Source organism: Aristolochia californica, unplaced genomic scaffold (assembly GCF_029961685.1).
Source record: "Aristolochia californica isolate CCGP_79_NKW_82.1479 unplaced genomic scaffold, dmAriCali1.0.hap1 SCAF_16, whole genome shotgun sequence".
NCBI lineage: Eukaryota > Viridiplantae > Streptophyta > Magnoliopsida > Piperales > Aristolochiaceae > Aristolochia > Aristolochia californica.
Genome location: NW_027181837.1, coordinates 21,549,667 through 21,576,411, shown reverse-complemented (window position 1 = coordinate 21,576,411; position 26,745 = coordinate 21,549,667). Strand labels below are relative to the sequence as shown.

The 26,745-nt window shown below is 39.8% G+C and overlaps 5 protein-coding genes and 1 pseudogene across 5 annotated transcripts; 5 read left to right on the top strand and 1 right to left on the bottom strand.

The window, feature by feature from the left end:
- The first annotated feature begins 126 nt into the window (after positions 1–126).
- LOC137952738 (berberine bridge enzyme-like 24) lies at positions 127–1,870 on the top strand. The gene has a single exon (XM_068799796.1). The coding sequence runs from the start codon at positions 127–129 to the stop codon at positions 1,696–1,698; it is 1,572 nt and encodes a 523-aa protein (XP_068655897.1). The 3' UTR covers positions 1,699–1,870.
- Positions 1,871–4,925: 3,055 nt separating this feature from the next.
- On the bottom strand, positions 4,926–6,555 carry LOC137953852 (syntaxin-71-like; annotated as a pseudogene).
- A 1,916-nt stretch (positions 6,556–8,471) lies between these two features.
- LOC137952737 (tetrahydroberberine oxidase-like) lies at positions 8,472–10,055 on the top strand. The gene has a single exon (XM_068799795.1). The coding sequence runs from the start codon at positions 8,472–8,474 to the stop codon at positions 10,053–10,055; it is 1,584 nt and encodes a 527-aa protein (XP_068655896.1).
- Positions 10,056–11,144: 1,089 nt separating this feature from the next.
- LOC137952736 (berberine bridge enzyme-like 22) lies at positions 11,145–12,731 on the top strand. Its single transcript, XM_068799794.1, has one exon. The coding sequence runs from the start codon at positions 11,145–11,147 to the stop codon at positions 12,729–12,731; it is 1,587 nt and encodes a 528-aa protein (XP_068655895.1).
- Positions 12,732–15,738: 3,007 nt separating this feature from the next.
- LOC137952735 (berberine bridge enzyme-like 26) lies at positions 15,739–17,328 on the top strand. Its single transcript, XM_068799793.1, has one exon. The coding sequence runs from the start codon at positions 15,739–15,741 to the stop codon at positions 17,326–17,328; it is 1,590 nt and encodes a 529-aa protein (XP_068655894.1).
- Positions 17,329–22,450: 5,122 nt separating this feature from the next.
- LOC137953736 (auxin-responsive protein SAUR71-like) lies at positions 22,451–23,689 on the top strand. The gene has a single exon (XM_068801226.1). The coding sequence runs from the start codon at positions 22,578–22,580 to the stop codon at positions 22,992–22,994; it is 417 nt and encodes a 138-aa protein (XP_068657327.1). The 5' UTR covers positions 22,451–22,577; the 3' UTR covers positions 22,995–23,689.
- The last annotated feature ends 3,056 nt before the right edge of the window (positions 23,690–26,745 follow it).

Sequence of the window (26,745 nt, the reverse complement as noted above, 5' to 3'; positions counted from 1 at the left end):
TAAGTCTTTTTTCAATTGCAGATCTGGCAAATAAGAATTCAAAGGTTTGAAACTGAGGACGAGATGGGTCTTTATAAACCAAGGGAAGGACACTGAGAATCATGTGTGAGGGAAGAAGAGAAGCAAATGGCGCCTTCAACTGCTTGGTTGCCTGCTCTTGTTCTCCTCCTTTCATTCTGTATTGCTGTTTCCGCTACCAGCCTTGACTCCTTTCTCCAATGCCTTTCCCCGAATTTGTCTTCCTCTGCGAACCAAACCCAGGTTCTTTACTTCCCAAACACAGTTGCTTACAACAATCGCTTGCAATCGTCCCTGGAAAATCTAAGATTCAATACATCCACAACTCCCAAGCCTCTGCTTATAATTGCACCCACACACGAATCCCAAGTCCAAGCAGCAGTCTTTTGCTGTAAGGAGCATGGCATACAAATGAGAGTCCGTGGTGGAGGTCATGACTATGAAGGGCTCTCATTTGTTGCCTATGAGCCATTTGTGGTTGTGGATCTTGTCAACTTGAAGTCCATTACTGTAAACATTCAAGAGCAAACTGCGTGGGTCCAGGCAGGATCCCTCATTGGTGAATTGTACTACAGAATCGCAGAGAAGAGTGGGACTCTAGGGTTCCCTGCAGGGTTATGCCCCTCCGTGGGGGTAGGTGGGCTTTTTGGTGGAGGCGGCATTGGTAGCTTGGTGAGAAAGTATGGTCTGGCTGCTGATAATGTCATTGATGCCCTCCTAGTTGACTCCAACAGCATGATTCGTGATAGAAAATCGATGGGTGAGGATCTGTTTTGGGCTATCAGAGGAGGGGGAGCTTGCAGCTTTGGTGTCATCCTCTCATGGAAGATCAAGTTAGTTGCTGTTCCTCCCACTGTGACAGTTTTCAACGTAGCCAAGACCCTGGAACAAGGTGCCACAAAGGTGGTGAATAGGTGGCAATATGTAGCAGAGAAGTGCCATGAAAATGTCTTCATCAGAGTGAGGCTGCAAGCAGCCAATGTAAATGGAAGTAGAACAGTCCAAGCATTGTTCGACTCCTTGTATGTTGGTGGTGTTCAAGATCTCCTCACAGTGATGGAACAGTGCTTTCCTGAATTGGGTTTGCAGGAAAGAGACTGTACTCAAATGAGTTGGATAGATTCAACTATTTTTTTTGGTGGGTACAGTTCTGGGTCACCCAGAGAAGTTCTTTTGAGCAGTGACCCTCCGTTAGGAAAAGCCACTTTCAAGGCTAAATCTGATTTTGTGAAACAACCCATCTCTGAAGATGGGTTGGAAGGGATCTGGAAGTTCCTTTTGGAAGAGATGCAAGGATCAATACAGGTGGAGTCTTTGGGTGGCAAAATGAATGAGATTTCAGATTATGAGACCCCTTTCCCACACAGAAGAGGTTACCTGTATGATGTACTGTACTTTGTGGGTTGGCAAAACCCTGAGGAGTCTAAAAAGAGTTTAGACTGGGTTGATAGATTATACAAGTATATGACTCCTTACGTGACAAAGTCTCCAAGGACTGCGTATCTGAACTACAGAGACCTTGATTTGGGGGTGAATAGGAAGGACGATACTACTTTCCTCAAGTCTAGTGTTTGGGGTGTGCCATATTTCAAAGGGAATTTCAGGAGGCTTGCTTTGGTGAAGGGTAAGGTTGACAAGTATAATTTCTTTTGGAATGAGCAGAGCATTCCACCTCTGTAGACTTTGTAAGAGGTGAGCTGCAAGTGAAGATTATAGCATTTTCTTTTTTTTTTTTTCAAATGTAGCCATGCATGACCAGTTCAATTTGCTTATTTTTCTGTTATCTGTATTAAGCAGAAGTTAGATAATCTCAATAAATCTTGCATGGGTTTTACTCAATTTCCTTTGTGAAAAAGGTTAAGCTCAGCAGAACACAAACTTGTATCCTTCTCAGGCTCATCTTTATTCAAAGGAATTCTATTACTTTTATCCTTCATGCTATCATAATATAGTTCTATAAGAGGAATCGATTTTTTTAAAGAAAGTTGTATAAGACTGGTTTTTCATTCACCTCACCTGGCTGCAATCTCTAATTGAGAAAACCTCTAGAATCTATATAAAAAAGAAGGCAAACACATAAGAAATGATAGGCTGCTAAACATGGCAATATAAAGTAGTAAAAATCAACGCCTGAGATATTAAACAATCTTGTGTGAGCTTTTTGACAATCAAAAGAGTCTGAGTTTGATAAAATGGATACACCATAAAGAGTCAAGTTACCGGATTTGACAAATTGTAATGGTGCAAGAAACCAAATGTCCTTCCTGAAAAACTTGTATTGAAGTTGATTACTGAGAACACAGAGGAATGAAAATGGGTAAAAAAGCACGGCAACTGCCACCTTTCGTCTTTGTCCTGGTTATCTAAATCTGGCCTGCAGTAATCCGTTGCCTTCCCACCATTCAACCTTCTCAACCAGAATATACACTCAAAATAACCCATCATATACCATACTTTTTCAATCCTCAGTACAAAATTTAGAGTTTTTATCCTCTCCTAATTGTTGAAGCCACAGATAAAACACATATCCAGGCATCAGTCTATCTGTTGCATGATTATAAAGGCCTCTCTTACATCTTTGAAAACCTGTTTCTTCTAGTTGATTTGTCAATTTGAGGTCAATCAATGTAAACTTTGAGGAAAATATTATTGGTCTCAGAATCCTCCTTGAGCTACTTTTAGTGAGAGAAAACACTCATGTTACTGATGATGTGTATTAAGTGTCTTAAATAGCTCATAAAACTCTCAAATGAAATTTTTGGTAGCATATTAGTTCGAATAGCAATGGTCCATCTCAATAGTCCATATAAAAAGGGAAGCAAGCGGCTCATACAAGATACCCTCCAAAGAACTCAACAACACCATTTGACTGAACAAGAGAAAAAAATAATCATTTTGTGCAATCAACCAACAAGCAAAAGGTGTTGATCATACATATAGTAAAAAATTAGTCACTTGAGTTTAAAAAATTGAAGAGTTGAAGTGCCAAATGTTGAAGGACTTGAGCTCATGCATAGAAGTCAAACTCATCCGTGGAAAAGAAGAAGCCTTGAAGTGAAAAAAGAAAAAAAAAAAAAAGGGGCATATGGAGTCGACCCCTTGTCATAGTAGAAACAAAAAGGGTGTCGAGTACAGAGAAACAAAAATTTTTGAAGGTGAAAAAGGAGTTGAAGCCATCAAAGTGGTTGGCCCGTCAGCATAGGAGTTGACCCTTTTGTCAAAATAAAGGAGCTAAAGGAATCAACTATAAAAATCAAAAGGTTTTCACAGAGAAAAAAGAGTCGACTGCCACTATTCCTACTTCACGTAGAAATAGAAGGCGTTGATGCCTACAAAAGTAGAAAAATGATGAAAAAGGAAAAATGAGTTGTTTCCTTGAAACAGCGAGAATTGAGAAAGAAAAAGAAGCCGACCATTGTTTAACACAAAAAAAGGATTTGATCTCAAGCACAAGAGTCGACCCCAATCTGTAAGAATGTAAATCCTTGAAATGTTAAACCCAGGTTCAAAAGTTGTAGGTCTCCAAATCTAATAAACGACCTACTACCATGTTCGAAAATAAATAAAAAATATTTTTTTGATGATTTTTTTACAATTTTTGGACTTAGTTTTTACCTATTTTTCAATCCTAAAAATAGCCTTACCCACTTACTGTGACTAGTTTTTTGAACATTAAAAATCATGGTTTTTAATCCAAACTTGGCATGAAGAAAGTATAGAAGAAAGACATGTATTTATAGTTACAAAATGATAAAAGGATTTACATTAATGTAGAGTTACACATCTACATGACTGTAGATGTAGAAATTGAGACAATCTCAACTTCTCTTAACCTGATCATCTTGATCTCTATCAGAAAGTATCTCTCTCGTCATCGTGAATATCACGCGTCTCAAGCTTTCACACACGATTTAAAAAGTTTTTGCTTCCAAAGCTTTAAAGGAAGTCAAATTTGATTAGTTTTTTTTCATAAGCTCAATATTTTAATGTTTGTTCTTTTAAATCTTCATTGTATACTCAGGTCTCACTTAAATCAAAGTGTGCCAAGTGCTTTTAAAGATCATATTTTTTGTAGTTATGTGATTGACTAACACTTGAAATCAGTATTTGCAACCTCCTTTATTTCCAAATCATATCATACATTCTAGTATATTGATTTATTGGGGCATTTAAAGACTCTTTTGCAAAGTATTAAGATTTGGATCTAAGTCTTTACTTACATATACTTTGAGATACGTGGTCGAACACAATGAACTAGTACTATTACACTTTGAAATTATTTACCAATTAAAGTTCATTTTACTACTTTTACTAAGGCAAGTTTAAGAGGTTGGCCATTGGTAGTTTCTTACCATGTCATAAGTTAGATATTATAAGTGAACACTTAAAACTTTGAGCTAACTTTGGATTATATATTTTTTTGGCCAAGCCACTAATCAAAACTAACACTGTTTCAGTTCCATACATCTTAAGGGCTGTATCTCAGTGTTATATAACATGTATCATTTAACACATCATAAGAGCCGTTTGAAAGTAACATTTTATGTTACACCCTAAAACATAAATTGGTCGATTTTCTTCTAGTGTGAATGTAGGCAAAATTGGTCGAATCACATCAAGTCCTTGTGTGTGTTTTTGTTCTTTGTGTTTGATTCTGTTTATGATTTTGTTAATTTTTGTTGCTTCCAACATAACAATGATCTTTGGATTTGAGGAAAGTCTTGTAAAAATTACCAAAGATGAAGATCCAAAGAGTTAAGAAAGCAAGCAAATAGATTAGACAATAAAGCTTCTCCAGCCACTCCAGCTGTGACACTACTTCAATATACTGCAATAAAAAGCAAAAGCTACATCAAATCTTAACATAATAAAGTAAACTGTTTGAGCTAACATTGAAGGGAAGACACTTACTGGTACAAATATCCAGCTATTCCCAGAATGATACATAACAATATGATATCAATAAAGAAGTTTCTAGTGGATCTCATCTGTGCCATCATAAACATTTTGCATTTAAGACAAAGATTAGCTTCTCTGCAAATGTGTTCACCTGATTGATGGTCTGCTTAAGCCTGACATTGGTATTTTTCATGTCTGCATTTGCCTTGTCCACCTTTCATAAAATTCAAACAGAGAGAATTAGCTTCTTCCATATTGGAAGGACCAGAAACATTCATTTCTGAAACTATAAGCTATATCCATATGAAGAAGAAAGAGTTCATTAAGTGAATCACAGGAGATATGGGAAGGTCCTAACGAGCTTTGAATCTACAAATCAGGTACCATATCACATCTAAATAAGAATTCTTTCTCACCTTGGAATCAATCTCATCAATCAAAGGCACTTGTCTGTCCAATTCCTGCATTTATTTTAAGAAGAAGAAGAAAAAAAAGCCTTTGTAATCTCACATTCAAAAACCAAACCAATTTGAGGACAGTGAAAAGGAATATCTAACCTCATTCATGTCATAAGCTAAATTTTTCAGCAAGTCCAGTCCGTCTGATATAACTTCTAAACCTTGATCCAACACAAATTGCAGATCATCGACCATGAGAAAACTGGACTTGGTAAAACTGTACAATTAGAAAGCTTGCCTGCTTCATTCTTCGAGCTTCATACTCTTGTCTGAATTGGCTAGACTCTTCGTTTTTCTGAAAGAACCCACCCACCTTCTAATGCATCATCTGTACTTACAGAAACATAAACATGAATATGTATTTGTAGAATGAATGAAATGAAAGAAAAACTTCAATAATAATGGCGTTCTAGTACCGGAGGATTCATCGAATTTGATTGCATTGCGAGAAGAAGAGCTGCCCCAACCTCCTTTATCCTTGGTTTCTCTTGTGCCATCAGGGATTGCGTTAATTCTTTCAGGAAGTGCAAGGACTACATCTGCACGATCAGCGAGCTCTTGCTTTGAAAGACCTTTCACCTGTAGTTAATCGAGAATAATTAATATTTTCTTCTCCTTCAAAATTTTCCTGTTTCTGTGATCATTTCTCATCGTAAAATAATCGAGAATAAACATAAAAGTTGTTTAGATTTAAGAAGAAATCAAATAACCGGACTTTCCATTTATTCTCTTGGTCATAGATCACAAAAAAAAAAAAACCTTTTTCAAAGCCAACTTCTGTAATTTCTGGACTTGTTCGAGCAGACGACCTTCGTACGCCTTATCTCAGCATTCATGGCCACTTGGCCCGCTCGATTTTTCTCCATTGTGGCTGCCTCCGATTTCTGAAAAAAAAAAAAATATCGGACAAAAAACAAATACACAACGGAAAAATTATATTTCGTTAATTTCAACAAAAAACAATAAAAGAAGAACCCTAAAATTGTGAATTTAAAGAAACACCAAAATGCAGATTGAGAAAAACCGCGAGAGCTGCTTCGATGTCATCTTCGACGCTTGCGAAGAGTTGGGCAAATGGATCATTACTAGAAGCATTAAGATTTCTTTGCTTCTCGGCATCATACTTCTCCTATCTTTTGCAAATTTCATCAACGCGAATAAGGAGATCGATCACCTTCATGTTAATAATTTATGTTTTAATCAGAATGATCAAACAGATAAAATCAAAATGCCAAAGGTTTTTGTCCCCCTCCCCAACTTTCAAGAGATAACTAATGCTACTAGAAAGACTCTAAAAATTGAAGTGGCCATCAAACATATGGTAGACCAAAGTGGGATGCTGTAATTAGATCTATTATATATTTTTATTTTATTAATTTTAAACTTATTCAAATAGATTATTAAGCAAATATAATGTTTTCCATGTAAGTGTTTGGTCTCCACTTGGTATCATCTCCTCCAACAAAACAATTTTCAAGTCCCTTACATGTATTATAGGACCGGAAAACCCTAGTTAAATTCGGTTTTTCGTTAATAAGAAATGGAAAAGAGTCCAACAGAAAACCTTTTAAATTTCTTAATTACATTTTTCTCACTTGTTTTTATTAGAAAATTTTTGTTCTCTATTTTGATCCCATTATTTCAACTAGTTTTTATTACTTTTAGGGGGATAAGGGGCTTTTGTTTTTTTTTTTTTCAAGGATTTTTTCTTCTCTTAGTCTGTTGATCTTTTTTGTTTTGAACCATATTTTCTCTTTCTCTTTCTTCTTTTCTTTTTATGTCAACCTGTTTTCTCTCTCTTGCACTCTTTTTTTTCAAGCCTAAATAGAGGAATCATTGCATACACACATTATTGAGAGGATAAAAGTTATTCTTGGATAACTAATATTTATTTTTAATATTTTTTATTATTATTTGATGGTTTTTCTTTTTCATTTTTTATCTTAATTTATTTGTAATAGTAATTCTCTAGGATAGCATGATGTAGTTGGGATAATATCAGTTGTAAAAGAAAATCGGTATATGGCTATATTTGGTATTTCAATAAACTCATATTTTTGATTGATATAATTCTAAATTTGAAAAAAAATACATTATATACAATCTTTTAAGATGTTGTTATCTTATATTATAAATTTATGTCTATAAATTTGAACTATTTGATAGAAAATTGCTAATTTTTCTATCTTTATGTTGACTTCGAAAGGTACCATACACAAACATTTGAGATTCTTATAACAATTGATATAACCTAGAAATGTTCATCTTAATATACACATATAAAATTTTATTTTTCTACAGGTCAATAATTTGATATATTTTTTACTAAATTCTCATTTTGTTTGTAGTTAAATTTTTGAAAAGAAGTTCAACCCTTAAAAATTGCATCAAGTTCATAAAAAAGAAACGAAATGACAATATGTACAAACATGTTTAGACAATTGAAGGAAGTGACAGAAATTTAGTGAACTACTATTGAAATTGGAAATTTTTGAAATATTTGTTTGTATCGACCGGGCCAGTCCTTGTATAAGATCCATGCGGTTGATTTTTTAAGAGGTTCGAGCCTTTTAGCGCAATGGTTTCAACAGAAATGTCCAAATAATTGAGTAACTAGTATTGAAATTGCTTATTTAGTTGTGGTGGATGTAATTTTGTTTTTATATTTCAGATGGTAGCTTGGGCGAATAATTTATGTAATTTCCTGGATTTGATTGTAAATTTTTTCTCTTTTCTTGCTTGTGATTATAGTTTATATAGACTGAACCACGTTAAATTCTGTGTATATTTGTTTTCTTTGTGTGTTTATATTCCTTATCTTCTGTTTTTTTCTAATTCGAGGTGACAGTGGCACCATTGCAGTTTGGAATGTTGACTGTGCGCTTCCTTTCTTGACTTTCAAACTCGTTGTTTGCTACGAATTCTCTCAATAGTAAGCTTATCGATTTCGTTCAAGTCAATTAAGCAGGCTGCAAGTTGCTGAATCACGTCCGAGCATTCATGATTTGTTCCCATTTCTAGCTTTAGAAGCTTTATAATTACACGAACGATTTCTCTGATGTGAGTGATGTGGAGAGTGGAGAGACGAGCAGGAACATGGTTTCTTCTAGCTCCGTCACGCCCGTCCTGCTCTTTCTGATCTTCCTTGTCACTACTGTGTCCTCAATTGCAGTTCAAGACGATGAAAGCTTGCTGCGTTGTCTAACCCAGAAGTTGTCTTCATCCAACGGAACTTATCGAACTCTGCACATCCCAAACACCACTTCCTACACTCGGCTTCTGCTGTCTTCCATAAAAAATCTCAGGTTCAATTCCTCCACAACTCCCAAGCCTGTCCTGATAGTTGCTCCCAGTGATGAAACCCAGGTCCAAGCAACAGTGATCTGTTGCAGGAAGCACGGCTTTCAAGTGAGAGTTCGAAGTGGTGGCCATGACTACGAAGGCCTCTCCTACGTCTCTCATGAGCCATTTGTCGTTCTGGACGTCGCCAACCTTCGAGCAGTGACTATAGATATTGAAGAAGGGACGGCTTGGGTTCAAACAGGAGCGACTCTTGGAGATTTATATTATGGGATTTCTGAGAAGAGTAGAATTCATGCGTTTGCTGGGGGTATGTGTCCTACAGTGGGCACTGGTGGGCTGATTAGCGGAGGAGGAATCGGCACCTTGATGAGAAAATTCGGCCTGGCTGCTGATAATGTAATTGAGGCTCTCTTAGTTGATGCAGAAGGGAGGATCCTTGATAGAAAATCGATGGGTGAGGATCTGTTTTGGGTGATCAGAGGAGGTGGTGGTGCAAGCTTTGGTGTTATTCTCTCGTGGAAGATCAGGCTCGTCCCTGTTCCTCCCATCGTTACCATTTTCAGCATCAGCAGGACCTTAGAAGAAGGAGCGACAAAAATCCTTCATCGTTGGCAATATTTTCCAGAGAAATGCCATGAGAATCTATTCATCAGAACATTGGTGCAAGGTGCATACGATGGAAGCAAAAGAACACTGCGAGCAACATTTGATTCCTTGTTTCTTGGTGGATCAGCAGAGCTCCTCAGGCTGACCGGAGAGTGCTTCCCTGAGCTGGGTCTGAAGGCAAAAGACTGTCAGGAGACTACTTGGATAGATTCTGCTATCACCCTCGGAGGATACTCATCTGGCTCACCCAGAGAGGTTCTGCTCAGCAGGGAGCCACCATCAGGTGTAAAAGCTTCTTTCAAGGCCAAATCCGACTTTGTAAAAAACCCCATATCTGAAACTGCTCTGGAGGGTCTGTGGGAGTTGTTTCTGGAACAGGGATCAGGGATAATGGTCTGGGAGCCTCTGGGTGGGAAGATGAGTGAGATTGCAGTTCATGATATCACTTTCCCACACAGAAAAGGGAACCTGTACAACGTTTTATACTTAATGGGGATTGAAGATGGGTTTGGGGCTCAAAAGGGTCTGGATTGGATCAACAGGTTGTATGATCAGATGACTCCTCATGTGTCAAAACATCCTAGGACTGCATACCTCAACTACAGGGATCTTGATCTGGGTATTAATGGATTGGCCAAGCCAAGTTATTTCAAATCCGGCATTTGGGGTTTGAAGTATTTCAAAGGAAATTTCAAGAGGTTGGCACTTGTGAAAGCTCAGGTTGACAAACACAATTTCTTCAAGAATGAACAGAGCGTTCCACCTTTCTAATGTAAACATTGACAGCAGCCACCGTGGTTTAGAGAGAACGTGAATAAAAAGGAAAATAATTGAAATGGATAACTTCGGAGACTGACAAGCAGCAAGCTGCAGGAGGAAGAACTTTGGAATTTGTCGACTGCAACGAGTCGTCTTCACAGTTTATTTGTTGTCTGCAAATATTTTAAATCTTATGGCCATCAATTTGGTTATACGTGAGGGACTCTTCCTCTCAATTTACAGATACTCTCAAACTGAGACTCTTGTAAACCTCACCTTCCTCCTCTGGAAGACAGTTCACGCCAACAATTTCTTCCACTTGCTCCTATGGTTTTAGAAGAAAGCAATTTCCGTAACTAAAATCTAAAACGAATTTCATTTCTCTTGACAGAATTAACTTTGATATTCGACTAATTTCTTCTTTTCGCTTACTTTAAAAAAATAGTCAAATGAGTTTTCACTAAATATTACCAGATTAATAGGAAAAGGTTTCATGTTTGGAAAAATACTGGTTTTTTGGGACTAGAAGTTTTACGAATAACGCATGCAGAAGAGTCCCGCCCCCATCAAACACTTGGCTTCTCCGGCCAACATTCGTGGGGAATCGAAATTATCAGCTCCACAAATATGACTTCCCTTCTCCGTCTGCGCAGACAAAGACGAAGGGGGATTGGAGGCCGGCTTTCCCCTCTGTAACGTTTATCCGAACAGAAAAGGAAAGAAAGGGGAGGCCGGGCAGCTATTTTACAGCAGAGAATAAGATTTTCAAGTGGAAACCAGGAGGAGATGGGGAGCTTTCCCTTCTCCATTTCCAACTCCCAGGCAACTTGTCACATCAGCATATTTTTGACAATCAATTTAATTTTGATTATTATTTTTAAAATTCATAATATGTCAAAAAAAAAAAAAACTCAACATAAACCACACGGAATTAATTGCTGAGAAGAAAATCAACACATGCCAGAGAAAATCAAACAAAAGAAAATCTGCTTTGGTCATTCAACAGCCATTCATTCTCTATTTAAGAAGGAATTGATCAGTAGATTTCACGACAACCCATCTGTTAATCCTCTCTTCATTTGAAGTTGCCGAAGAAGAAAAATGGCGTCATCGATCTCTATCAGTATTCTGTCTCTTCTTTCCCTCATCCTCCTCGTCTCATCTTCCTCCCTCTCTTCAGCTTCAACAAATGATCAAACCTTCCTTCAATGTCTTTCCAGCAGATTACTGCCTTCCACCAATCTCTCACAGATTGTCTACTCTCGGAACTCGTCTTCCTATACTGCCGTTTTAGAATTTTCCGTACAGAACCCATACCTCTTGTCGTCCTCGCCTGTAAAACCTCTGTACATAATTACACCCAGAACTGAATCCCAGATCCAAGCAGCGGTTATCTGTTCCAAGCAGCATGGACTGCAGATACGAGTTCGGAGTGGCGGCCATGACTATGAAGGCCTTTCGTACGTCGCCAGCGAGCCCTTCATCATACTGGACCTCATCAACTACCGAGCCATCGACGTTAACGTGGAAGACAGAACGGCATGGGTGCAGGCTGGTGCAACCATAGGCGAGTTGTACTACAATATCGGACAGAAGAGTGAAAACCTCGGCTTCGCTGCTGGGGTTTGCCCCTCCGTGGGAGTCGGCGGACACTTCGGTGGAGGAGGGATTGGACTCAGCATGAGGAAACACGGCCTCGCCATTGATAACATCATTGATGCTTCCATTATGGATGTCAACGGCAGCGTCCTTGATAGGAAATCCATGGGCGAGGATCTATTCTGGGCCATCAGAGGAGGCGGGCCAGCAAGCTACGGGGTGGTCCTTTCATGGAAACTCAAACTGGTTACCGTTCCTCCCGTAACCGTTTTCACCGTCACCAAAACTGTTGAAGGAGGAGCAACCAGACTCTTGACCATTTGGCAGATGGTTGCAACACAGCTCCCAGACGAATTAGCCATTAGAGTCATCCTTCAAGCTACCAGGAGAGGAACAAAATCTACAGTTCAAGCCTCATTCAACTCATTATACTACGGAAATGTTCAAGATCTGCTTTCAGTGATGAATCGGAGCTTCCCTGAACTGGGTTTGAAGGCCGAAGACTGCCAGCAAATGAGTTGGCTTGAATCAACCATGTATTTCGCCGGATTCCCTTCAGGAACACCCACGGAAGTTCTGCTCAATAGGTCTCAGTCTGCGACGAATTCTTTCAAGAACAAATCAGATTTTCTTAAAAAACCTATATCACAAGAAGGATTAAAGGGCATCTGGGGGAAATTATTAGAAGAAGAGAGAGGGCAAATGATCTTAGAACCTTTAGGTGGGAAGATAAATGATGTCACAGAGACTGAAACTCCTTACCCACACAGAAAAGGGAACTTGTACAACATCCAGTATGTTGTGACATGGTTAGAGGGAGCTGATGCACAGACGTATATAGATTGGATGAGGAGCTTGTACAGTTTCATGACTCCTTATGTGACTCATTCTCCCAGGGGTGCCTTTCTCAACTACAGAGATCTTGATTTGGGCAGGAATGAAGGGCGAAATACAAGCTATGCAAGTGCCACTAGCTGGGGCTTGAAGTATTTCAAGAGGAATTTCAGGAGGTTAGCACTTGTAAAGGGTAGGGTTGACAAGGATAATTATTTCAGAAGTGAGCAAAGTATCCCACCTTTGCTAGCATAGATCTTAGAAAGATGATTATTCAAGATGTTTGTAGTCACAAGTGATACAGTTGAGGTGTGTTGTTTCATTATTGTAACGATTCTATTACAAGGTTTACATTCATAAAAATAAGACATACTGAATTGGATGGTTGTTCAATAAACATTTGTCAATTCCATTCAAGAGTGCTTATTTAGGATTCTACAAGGCTTTGTCTGGAACAATCTATCTACACATCTTTGTAACACAGCATAAATATTTATATAACTTAGAGTAGTCCTCCAATAATGTCACAAAAATTTACTTTTGTACTCCATCCTGTTGGATCTAACTTAAATATGAACAAGATAAAAATACCCACATAAAATTCAATCATAACTCATATAGGTCGAGAGAATCTTAAATCTACCGAGCAACCGAAACTTTTAACGATGACTTAAAAAGTCATTTCGAAAATTTTATTTTCAAAGATTAAATTTGGTTTCTTTTTTAAATACTATGATCAAAGGAATTTAGTGTGGTAAAGGTTGTTTTTAATGATTACATTTCACTTTGATATTAAATAGTGTGATTAAAGTCATCTTCAATGATCAAATTTTATTGTGCCGATAAAACGATGCAACTAAATTCATTTTCAAAAATGGGATTTCTATTTTTTTATTAAATTTTGAAACAATAAAATAAAATATAACATTTAGAGTTTTTCCTCATTAAAAGAATTTAAATAACAACAAACTAAAATTTGATCATTATGTGATTTGTTTATACCAACGAGTACTTGTAAGGTCCAGTGAGAAACAAACCTAGAGGGTTGTGAGTAAGTATGTTAACTTTTAGTCATAATTTCTCTTTCTGTTTAAGCCTCGTGGGTGCGTTTATCCTTTTTTATTAATGAAAGAGTAAGGTACAATTTATGTTTATGTATAATAATTAAATATAAGTGAAAACAATCATTAACAAAGTACACAAGGATTTTTTAGGTGGTTCACGATCCTTATATTGATAGCTAGTCCATACCTACCCCCCGACCGCCAAATTTATATTTTGCACCTTGAGGCTCTTCTAACTTTGGGTTGCCCTACAACATCTACAACAAATTTCCACTAAGGTCTATTATAATGTTGCCAACAGTGGGACTTGCACTACTCAATTGACCAGAATAACCAAATTATGATGGTACTTCCTCACTTAAATCCACAAAGTGATTTCTTGCAGCTCACTAGGTAACACCAGCCTAGACCCACAAAGGGATATCAACACCGCTTACCTACACTAGGTGTTATGGCTTACAACAGCTAATGCCATTTGTCAACTTCTATACTTCAGCTCAAAAAAACTTATCTCCCTTGACATTGAACAACAAATATACTCTCTCAACAACTACACTTCAGCCACTACAACTTGTCTAAAACATTTTATGGGAAGAAAATTTTGCCTACCTATGGCTCGACCCAAGTAGCAAGATTTTTTTATCACTATAAAGTTCAATGTAACTTGAGTCTCGGTAGGCGACGTTTACAATCCAATCTCAAACTAAAAGAGACTCCAATTCCTAAGTGAACTCACAAAGTAATTATCAACTCAAACAATTTTCGAGTTTCATATATTTTTATTCAAACTTTTCATGTTTAATACAAAGCTCATATTTTTCATTCTATTTATTTAATTATCCATTTCATGGTATCTCCAGCCATAACTCATCCAATTTTTGCCCTTTCATTTGCTTGTCTCCCCTTCCAGCCCGCCTAATTGGAATTGGCCCGGCCGTCGTAATTGATTTTTGACAAGAACGCTTAAACATTGGCTGCATTCACTTTCATCAATGGACTACTTCATACGTCTCGTATTTTAAAAACTGACATTATGATTCATGTAGCAGAAACTATATTATACGATAACGTTTGTTACATTTTGGACGTCTACCATTATTTTAGACGAACGAAGAGAAGCTACTCAGGACTTACAAACTTGTGGTCTGCAACAATGGCGACTGGCCTCCTTCTGGATCATAACCATTGAGCTGCAAGTATATTAAGCTCATTGGATTTTGATTCTACATGAGGAACTCTCTTTCCGTTTTATAGATCCCCACGAGGAATAGTCTTCGATCTTCTGGGTTTCTGGATCCTGATCCTCTTTGGTCACAGAAAGAGAAAAGTAGTTCCGTAGAAGAAGAAGAAGAAGAAGAAATGTACCTTTCGCAAGTCATTAAAACAGGAACTTACAGTATTGGGTAATCAAATTAATGTATTAGAATGGAGTATTCAAATGGTCAGTGGGTTAAGAACTAATGAAGCATCTTATTGAATATTTTACCGATCAATGGAAGGATATATATGAAGATGAAATGAATGGGAAGTTGTTCATTTAATAACTGTCGAAACCATTAATGGTTTTGAGAACTCGCCATATGAATGAAATCCCGATATGAAGTGACATTTCATGAAGAAAGTTTCCTGTCAAAGGGTTGAATATTCACAGGTTCAAAGAAGCCGATTACAAGTTCTTGTTTCAAAGAAAAATCTCAGCCGATTATATAGATCAATTCAAGTTCTTGTTTCAAAGAAAATTCTCAGAAAATTCTCAGGAGTAGAGAGAATTTCGGGCTACGGTGTTGTTCATTTAATATTTACGTTCTCAGGGAAGAATTGAATTTTTCTCGTCAAAGCGTCTGAAAATTGAAAGATTCAAACAGATTATGAGACTATTGAAGAACCTTCCAGCCTGAGACGATTTTTTGGATCATCAAATCACATGGGACCTACATGAATGAACGACCCCGATTGAATTTCTTTAGACCTCGTGTTATAGAGAAAAGTTACAGGAAGAAATAAGATAAAGATAGATAGAAATAAATGCTGAGAAAATAAGCACACGGCAACAGAAAATTCCGCCCTGAGAGGTATCAGAAGATCTGGTCTATTTATTCATGCAACCCTTCAATCTCTATTTAAAGGAACTGATCTGCAGATTTTACGACAACCCATCTCTTAAACCTCTATTCAGTTGAAGCTCCTAAACAGGAAAAATGGCGTCATCAATCTCTGTTACTCTCTCTCTGCTTTCTGTCATCTTCCTTGTGTCATCAACCTGCACTACTTCAGCTTCGACAGATGAACAATCCTTCCTCCTATGTCTTGCCGGCAGGTTCCCTACTGCGACCCATCTCACATCAGTTGTCTACACACACAACTCGTCTTCCTACGACTCTGTTTTGCAGTTTTCTGCACAGAACCCATACCTCTCCTCACCTTCGGCCCTAAAACCTCTCTACATTATCACACCAAGATACGAACGGCAGGTCCAAGCTTCTGTAATCTGTTCAAAGCTGCATGGCCTGCAGATACGAGTCCGCAGTGGCGGCCATGACTATGAAGGACTGTCATATCTCTCCAGCGAGCCCTTCGTCATTCTGGACCTCATCAACTACCGAGCCATCGACATTAACGTTAAAGATAGGACGGCGTGGGTGCAGGCCGGTGCAATTCTGGGAGAGCTGTACTACAAACTCGGGGAGACGAGTGGAACCCTCGGCTTCCCTGCGGGAGTGTGCACCACCTTGGGCCTCGGTGGACATTTCAGCGGAGGAGGGATAGGGCTCAGCATGAGGAAGTATGGCCTATCGATCGATAACATCATCGATGCTTCCATTGTAGATGTCAACGGAAACGTCCTTGACAGAAAATCCATGGGCGAGGATCTGTTCTGGGCCATCCGAGGAGGCGGAGCAGGTAGCTACGGAGTGGTCCTGTCATGGAAAATCAAACTGGTGGAGGTTCCTCCAACTGTAACTGTTTTCACCGTCTCCAGAACTGTGGAAGAAGGAGCAACGAGGCTGATGACCATTTGGCAGAATGTTGCACCCCAGCTCCCAGACGAACTAGTGATCAGAGTCATCCTTCAAGCTACCAGGAGAGGGGAGAACTCCACTGTTCAAGCTTCATTCAACTCCTTATACCAAGGAAGCGTTCAAGACCTCCTTTCAGTGATGAGACGGAGCTTCCCTGAACTGGGTCTGAAGTCGGAAGACTGCCAGCAAATGAGCTGGGTCGAGTCAACCATGTATTTTGATGGATTCCCCTCTGGATCACCCAGGGAAGCTCTCCTCAACAGGACCAAATCAGGGAGGAACTCTTTCAAGGCCACATCTGATTTTGTCACAAAACCCATTTCTGAAGACGGATTAAGAGGCATCTGGGGGAAGCTATTGGAAGAAGAGAGAGGTCTCATGATCTTCGAGCCTTTGGGTGGGAAAATCAATGCTGTTTCAGAGACTGAAACACCATTCCCACACAGAAGAGGGAACCTGTACAACATCCAACACTATGTGAATTGGGAGGCCGGAGCCAATGCACAGAGGTATCTCAATTGGATCAGGAGCTTGTACAGTTTTGTGACCCCTTACGTGACCCAGGCTCCAAGGGCTGCTTATCTCAACTACAAGGATCTTGACTTGGGCAGGAATAATGAAGGGCCGAATACAAGCTATGCTACTGCTAGTGTCTGGGGCTTGAAGTATTTCAAGGGCAACTTCAGGAGGCTGGCCCTTGTGAAGGGTAGGGTTGACAAGGATAATTTCTTCAGGAATGAGCAGAGCATCCCACCTTTGATGGCATAGATCTTAAACTATAAAGATTAATTGATTGATGTACTAGTAAACATGGATTATGTCTTTTTAATTTCCGCAGATTGTATTATTTCCATTCTATTATATGATCTATATTTATGTACTAAATCCTAGTGAATTGGGTGTACAAAAATGGGAAATATTTCATGTTATGGCACAGGAGATTAGGTCATATCTCTATTGATAGAATTAAAAGATTAGTAAATGATGTAGTCCTTAATATTAACAGATCCGACAACTAAAAGAATAATTGGTCAAACTAAAAAATAGAGAACTGCTAAACAATTTTTCTTTCTTCTATCTTACCTGAAAGAGTTATGATACCCTCCTAAAGAGTTATGAATTCAAATTCAAACTTCCTCTTTGGAACAATAAAAATCATGTTTAAAAATCGTTTTTGATGGATGGGATCACTCGTTCAGATCTTCCAACGTTTATATTTAATTGGTCGGATTCAGATGAAAATATTCTTCATGGATCCAATGTAACCCAGACCTGGGCTAGATGTAAGATTATTGTTCAGGCCTCCTTTCATTCTTAATCTTTTCTACTAAGAATATGGCAACTCATAAGAACCTTCCTTCGAGTGGCCTCATTGGCTAAACCGCCATGATTGTGGAAGATTAGAAGGCAGTTCGAGAGAGAGATTGAAAGAGAGAGAGAGAGAGAGAGAGAGAGAGAGAGAGAGAGAGAGAGAGAGAGAGAGAGAGAGAGAGAGAGAGAGAGAGAGAGAGAGAGAGAGAGAATTTTAATTTTTTTTCAACAAAAAGCATTTGAAATGACAAAGAAGTAATGTGAATAGAAAACGCAATTTAGTGCAACTTAATTGATGTTAAGAGGGAGAGTTTGGTTTGATGTGGTTTCAATGTTAAGGTGGTCCATCTTGGTCACATTCAAAGGGACATTTTAGCTTTTTTGATGTACCTAGTGGAGGACATCGGTGTCCTTAGACAATAAGGTCTCACCACGGATTTGTTTAATCAGATTTAAAATATGATTAAGACCTTAAATTAATGGCTAATGGCTAATGTCTAATGGCTAGTGAAGATATCTCTCATCAAAATGGGATTTCAAGAGTGTTGATAAACAAAGAAATTTATATATCAAATATTATTTTTACATAAAAAAATATATTAAATATAATTTTTTAATATCTCTAAGAGAATTTTTTTAAGAATTTTCTATAATTTTTATAAATAAAATAATTAACTCATTTTTTACTCTTTTTTCATTTCTATCCGAAAAAATATGATGTCATAGGCACTACGGGAAAAGAAAATTTGTTAACGTTGTCATGGGCAGCTAAGGTGCTAAGGTTGCAGAGATGGAGCACATGAACATGTTACACGATTTGGATGAGAATCCAAGAAAAGGGAACAAACTTAAAATTCCAATACTTTTTTTATTTAAATAATCAAGGCCAAATACAATAACATTTATTTTTTTTGTCATTTTGTATGAATTCTATAGAGTATATTTATTTTGGTTTTATGTGTCTTCCCATTGGGCTTATCTCTCTAGAAGAGTGCCAATATGTGAGCACATGCCTGCATTGATTCCTCTCACCCATATCTTATTTGAAGGATTATATCTTACTTGGTATTGATGTCATGGTTCAAAAAAGTCTTGGAAAAAGGATTCTTCTTTCCCACTTAGTCCCATGAAAATGTTTGGTCCTTTGAGATTTGATTTATAATGAAATGATTTATAAACTCTTTGCACAAATTCAGTATTTGACCAACTTATATTTTTTTTATGTAATCCTTTTCAAAGTTTGGGAAGTTTATACCCATTAATCAAGGTTTAGGATAAATTAGTGCCTAGTGGTGTCTCATCGACTTATAGTTAGCGAAATTTTGTTTATCATATTATCAATCCTTTCGTACGAGAAACATATATGTTTTTACCGCACACCAATTTCTTAAAGGCTTGACCGTGACAAAACTAACCCAATATTATCGACTCTCTAAAAGATTAAGACCATTCACAGTCAAAATTGCATTGCTTAAACCACTTACCACCCCAAAAGTCCACACCAAATCTAACCTAAACAATTACACCACATATCACCAAAAGACATACCATTCAGCCATGTTTTGAATTAGATCACAAAAAAACAGAACCCTAACCCCCACCGGTCCACCAGGGAGACAATTTAGGCCCCAGTTGTGAGTAAAGGGCGAAACCACTCTTAATGTTTCCTTTGCCAACTAGGGTTAGACATGAAGTGGCCAACCACATAAATGTGGGTGTGACCCCTGTAACACCACCTGGCTATGGCAGATTGGCAGGGAAAAGCAGGAGGGACATTAAATGTTCCCACATGGGAGTGATCCGGCGTCTTTGACTCCAAATTATACGGAAAATCGTATTAATAAAAGAAATAAGAAAAAAAGGCATTAATAAAATGAGTGCACTCATTACCAATCATTCACTCCACCCCCGCAATCTATTTTAATTATTTTTAAATCCCAACACGTCTAATTTCCCCATCTTATTTATTAAATAATCCCATTAATCCAAAATGCTGATTTTCTCACAGCTGGAAAAAATGTGCATTGCGTCACAGCTATTGCGTGCCATGTTCACTCACATGCACGTTCCTCTGCCAGCACTCTTACGCGCCCTTTCCCCGCGTGCCTTGCAGAATCCCGATTCTCGTTTTTTGCATTATTGCCTCCGAATATTTGATTCCCCCGTGAAATTATTTAATTCGATCCTGTAATCCTGTTCGTCCATCTTTACATCTGGACCGCATCTACCTAATTTTCAACCGGAACCTGTCCCGTTCTCACCCGTTTGAGGCTGGATGGGTTTCTTATCCCTAAATATTGAACCTGGTCTAACCGGACGAGTATGTAAAAAACTTATTGGTTCAGGACGAGGGACACAAAAGACGAGGTTAGGTTTTTAATCCAAATCTATCTCCAATTTTTATTGAAATGGGTTGGTAGCACGGATCGGTTCACCTTGAACCCGACCGGACAGGACCAGATGCCAACTCCACATAATACAAAGGCCTTATCGGAGGGACACGTGGATGCGATCGACAGCAGCCGTCAATTGCGGGACAATTAGTAAATTCGGACATGAGGGTTCGTAAAGCGGAACGGGCACGTTGGAAAGTTTGAAACTGGCGCCACCTAGCAAACCACGCAGAGCCTTCAGGGGCCCCACAGAGAAAGAATATTCCCTTTAAAAAAAGAATTTGGAAAAAAAGGGTCTTTATGAAAGGCCGCGCTGGTGGAATCCCACGTCAGGAGGGGGAAGGGAGGGGCTGGCGGTTTCCTTCCGTACTCCCTCGTCCTTCACCCAGCCGTAAAGATCGACAAGAAAGCGACTTCCGCCCCCCAACGAGTTCGCACTCCCCCGGCCGTGGGCCCGGCTTCACTCGCGGTGGTCCACTGCTTTGTGAGCACTCGGGTTGGATCGCACCTGATAAACTTTGGGTCTGGCATTTCGGACTCGGGCCTGTATTATACATTTATATATAAAAATTATTTAATGTTGTAATTCGACCCGACTAGCCAACCAGTGGTGAAACGTCACCACTTTACATGTCGATCTGAGCTAATCGGACCCTTTTCTGGGCCCACAAGTTCCAAGCGGATTAAGGTTCCACGTAATACACACTTGGACTCATCGTTTGCTGTGGGACCCAAAAGATAACCTGCCTTTGTCACAAAGCGGAAAGGCCACGTACGCAGCGGGCCCTACTGTTGAAAATCAAGGCTAATCTTGGCTTTACACGAGAAAGCCTTTTTAGGACTTGAGCAACTGGACGAAGGAGGACCCAGAAAGAGCACCCGTTTAGAGTGGATCGACCTAGAGATAAGAAAGTGGGCCCAACGATCGGATCGTTTCTGTCATCGCGCCTTTTATCGCGGCGCTGATTAAAGCGCTCTCTGTGTTTTCCCTCAGCCCGATCCCTGAAGAAATCTCGGGGTGTCGGTCTGTCCCCTGAGCTCTGTCCCGATCAAATCTTATTACACGTGTACGGCTAGGATGAAGGGTACGCACCGACTTGGAATAGGTGGGACAACCAGGATGTCGCCCTTGTAAAAATCAAACGGTAATCTTCGGATTTTATTTTCTCGAGGAATCGGAAAGCGACCCGGCGGCGAATCGGAGGATTTATCCGGATATCCGGTCAAGATTTGGCTCATATGTCAAATTTGCCTATGGTATTTTTAGTTTATCACGGAAAGACCCTTTTAGGAAAACGTCCCTGTCTTCCTAAGAAAATGACGAGAATGACCTCGTGAATGTACAAATTATTTTTTTAATTTTAGGTTCATTATTAATTACACCTTTATTCTGTCACTTAAATATATCCAAATTTAGGTGACCAAACTGTCCTTTTGAGAAGGAGAACGAGCGGGGGCAGTTGGACCGGACTGTAAATAAGACGTCTCACCAAACTTCCGCATAAAATAACTCATAACCCTAGCTGACAGTATGGACCGAAAGATCCAACCAAAAAGTGATCAACCGAAACAAGTTAAGACATGGGCCCACCTATTTTCAAGGTTTTCTCTTTTATAGGGATCCTAAAATTTCGATATATCATAAATGTCAATATATTTAAGGGTAGTTTGGTAATTTAATTATTATTAATTAAAAAAATAAAAAAAATGCTGGAATTTTGTTTTGTTTGGTTCGAAAGGAAAAATGTCGGAAGAAAGAAGTGATAAATGCTACTCTAAGTGATAAAAGGCCAGAAGAGGACGCGCGCTGGCTCACGGAAAACTGTACTGAAACGGACTACGGAAGAAAGCAACGACGCCAATCACGCACCCAACGTTTCTCCCCGGTTTATCGGTTTTCTCCGCGTTTTCTCGTTCTCCCCGATATTCTCTTCTTTTCTCGCTCTCATCGTGGGCCCGACCCACCCCTGGATTCATTTTTCCCCATTCATCTCTCACCACGTCAGCGTGTAAAACTCGGTATACCGAATCTCGTCTCGGCCGGTACTACCCGTGACGCTTTTTAAAATAAATCTCGAAGTGTACCTGCCAAGTACTCCCTGTGTGTACCCTTTTTACTTTTTACATTATTTAATTAACTTATTTATATCGCTTTCGGAGACCATGCCCACCACGCCTCCCCATCTTCGTCCCTCCCTAGCTATTTCTTCCTTCCTCTCTCTTTCGCCATCTCCCTCTCGATCGATCTATCGCTCCTCTTATTTTGGCCTTTTTTTTTTTGCTGCCTTTCGAGGTCTGGGTTGGTGTGGAGAGATGAAGCAGCTGATCCGGAGATTCTCCAGAGTTGCGGACTCGTCGAGCTATTTTCTGTTACGGTCGGATTCGACTACCTCGTCCAAGTCGCGGAGATCGGACCTGAAATGGTCGAGGGGGAGGCGATCCGGGGGGTCTCGTGTCGGGGCGGTGCCGCAGGGGCATGTGCCGGTGTACATCGGGGAGGAGATGGAGCGGTTTATTGTTAGCGCGGAGTTGTTGAACCGTCCCGTGTTCGTGGAGCTGCTGAAGAAGTCGGCGCAGGAGTACGGGTACGAGCAGCAGGGGGTGTTGAGGATTCCTTGTGCGGTGTTTGTCTTCGAGAGAGTTTTGGAGATTTTGAATGATAGGAGGTTTGATGGGGTTGAGGAGGATCTGGAGATCGTGCGATTATTCTTCCCGGAGGAATTCGTTTGAGCTCGTTCTTCTTGCTTTTTCGTTTTTGTTTTATTAAATCTGTTTTTTTTTTTTTTTTTTTTGGCTAGAGGGTTTTGTAAATAGTTTCAGAGAAGGTAACAAGGGGTTTCGGTTTTCAGGAGGTTCCTGTCATCTGTAAACAAAGTTTAGTTGATGGAAATTAAAAGAACATACACAAAGCAGTTCCATTACTGCTTTTTTTTCTTTCTGAATTTTTCTGGGCAGACAGAGTGAGATACTGGGATTCGTTCACCGGCAGTTTTGGACTCAGGAGCTCCTTTTCCCCTTTATTCCCACTGTTTTTTTGAGTGGAAGAAAAGAGAAACGCTGCAGATGTGAATTCCATGATTCTGTGTGGGCCGTTGGGGAGGAAATTCCCTGTCTTCAAAGCAAGATCTTTTATCCTCTTCCGCAGAGTAGGTTGGAAGTACCGTCGTCCCTCTCCCTTTCAACTCTCCACTACGTAACTCAATTTTTGAATTTCTGGGTTTTATTGACAGATTAAACGGTCTTTCAGTTGTATTTCAGTTGTATTTCCCAACAGTCGTCCTTCTCGCCAAACAAAGAAACCGTTTTCCTTCTCCCTTACTTCTTCTGTTCTTCCCCCATCGCCATGAAATGTAAATCGCACGCCCAGAGAACACGGAACTGCTTTTGGGAAACAAATTTGTTATGTATCATACTGATAACACGGAACTGCTGCTTGCCTGCTACAAATACCCGGAATTTAAATTTGTGGGTCTCAAGAACACACCATGGAGATTGAAGAACTGCCGGATCAGATTACCTACATCCCGACCCAATCGTCGGAAGAGATCAGGAAGCTCATAGAAGCTGATTAAGTCCAGAATTAACCACGGCACTGGGAAAGATTTTTGGTGGCTTTTCGGTTTCTAGTTTTCGCTTCGTTAATGCAGGGGGGAATCCCAGGGCTTTTCGGTTTCTCGTGTTCCGCGCGCTGGAGTGTGGATGGGCCATTACCTGGACTGTGGATGGGCCATTTTCTTTCCACAGAGTGGGAGAGGAAGAATCAGGCGTGCTGTGCCGCCCATGCTGCCATGAATGCAAGAGGCTAAGATAAGGCGAGAGAAAGGCAGATTTGCAGCTCACATTATCGTTTTTTATTAGCTGGGAGACATTCAATATTTCAGTGGCAATTTCGGTTCAAGAATGATGGCACCATAATGTGTTAGGTCCGTGAGAATTTAAATACTCACGGAAATATCCTCTTCGAGTGAGAGGATGTACCACAGTTTAGCTGAAATAATTTTTTCCTTCCTTTCATTGATAATCCACAGACTGCTAAAATAGCAGACTATATGCATGAAACTGAAAAACAGAATAAGCATCCTAAGGTCATTTACCAATAATCAACGCCTAACAAATGAGATAATGAAAATAGACTCCACATACTACCGAAATAAAATGCAACAGAAGGATAACATCAAGCTTAAATTACTCCAACTGCTACGACCCAGTCCATACACGTTGCTAAGACCCAATCCATGTACGCATGCATGCCACTACGTCGTTACTTTCTTTGCGTCTCCCGTCAACCTCCTCCCAAATATTTGGGATTTGGTTGGAAACTTCTAACTGAATGTCGTGGCTTATCAATACTACCCCCACTGGGTAGATGCTTGTCCGCAAGGTCTAGATTTGGAAATTGCTCAAGCAATGTCTGGTGCGTCTCCCATGTGGCCTCTTCTGCTGGTAGATGTTTCCAGTGAACCAAATGTTCTTCTTCAAACTTCTTGCCTTTTTTGACCCAACGAGTATCCATAATGTGTTGGGGCGCAAGGACGACCTCTCCTTCATCAGTTATGGGCGGCAAGTCAGTAGAGGACAGTGTACGTTCGCCAATAAATTTCTTTAAGAGAGAAATGTGAAAAATTGGGTGAATGCGGGCTCCCGTTGGCAGCTGTAGTTTGTAAGCAACGACTCCAATTTTTTGTATCACAGGATACGACCCAAAAAATCGACTGGTAAGCTTTTGATGGGCACGTTTAAAAACTGATTGTTGCCGATAAGGATGCAACTTGAGAAACACCATCTCACCTACTTTGAATGTGACATCTCTTCTCTTCTGATCGGCTGTTTGCTTCATGCGATTGCTGGAGGCTTCCAAAATTGGCTTTGAGCTGTCGTAGTATTGCATCTCTAGTTATCAATTGCTCATCCACTTCGTTGACGGAAGAGAAACAGTTATTGTAAGGTGGGAATGAGGGGGGCGGATGCCCGTATAACACCTGGAATGGAGTCATTCCCGTTGAAGCATTGTACGTCGTATTATACCGTAACTTGGTCCAAGGAAGATAGGCACTCCACTTGCGCGACCATTGATGCACAAAGCACCGAAGATACTGCTCCTCACAGCGGTTGACCACTTCTGTTTGGCCGTCGGTTTGCTGATGATAGGCGGAGCTAAGTTGTAACTTGGTGCTGGACATTTGAAATAATTCTTGCCAAAACCTGCTCATAAAGATTGGATCGCGGTTACTGATGATGGATTTTGGCAAGCCATGCAATTTGACAATTCCTTCCACAAATTTTTCAGTTACACCTCTAGCAGTAAATGGATGAGTTAAGGTTAGAAAATGTGCAAATTTACTTAACCTGTCCACTACTACTAAAATTGTGTCCTTGACGTTGGAAGTGGGCAGTCCTTCAATGAAGTAGGCAGTCCCATACTTGGCACGGAATGGGCAACGGTTGGAGAAGACCAACAGGTGAGAGTGTTTCAGATTTCATCTTTTAGCATACTTCATAGTGCTGGATGTAGTCGTGGACTTCTTGATACATTTTAGGCCAATAAAACTGTTGAGCCAACCGCTTCAACGTCCGCAACTCTCCTGAATGCCTCCCTATTTTTGTGTCGTGAGCCTCATGTAGCAGCTTTTTCCGTATCACCCCTTGGGAAGGAATGAGTACCCTGCCTTTGAAGTAGAATAACCTTGTCGTTATGTATAAGGCCCTTCGGTTTGAGTCTTGGCCTACTGGGTGACTTACTGAATGTATGAATCTCCTGCGTATGCCTTCCGAATGTCATCCCACATGGTTACGGTAGGTACATGGAGGTGATGAAGGACTGGACTGTTGGGCTTACGTAAGAGGGTGTCCACTGCTGAATTTTCATGCCCTGGGCGATAAGTGATCTCGTAATTGTAGCCTAGCAATTTGGCTACCAATTTTTGCTGCTCCGATGTTGCCAAACGTTGTTCCAAAATTTTTTTAAGCTGCATTGATCAGTTTGGATGAAGAACTTCCTTCCCAATAAATACGGTCGCCATACGTGTATAGCCTCCACACTTGCAAGCATTTCTTTTGCATAAGTTGACCACAATTTTTTTGTAACTCCTAGCGCACGGCTCATAAAAGCAACGGGTTTGCCTTGTTGAGTTAAGATTGCGCCTATTCCTTCCCCTACAACGTCTGTTTCTATGGTGAAGGACTCATTGAAATTGGGCATCGTGAAAACAGGTGTAGTGATCATTGCTTTCTTAAGAGTCACAAAGGCTACTCCAACTTCTTCGTTCCATCCGAACTGCCCTTTCTTGAGGAGGTTGGTAAGGGGTCGAGTGATGATGCCATAATTGTGAAAAAAATTTCTGTAATATCCTATCAAGCCTAAAAAACCATGTAATTTAGAAATATTAGTCGGTTGGGGCCATGCCATTATGACTGTAATTTTGTGATTATTAACCTTCACTCGAGGAGTAAGAATGTGCCCCAAATATTCTAACTCCCGTTG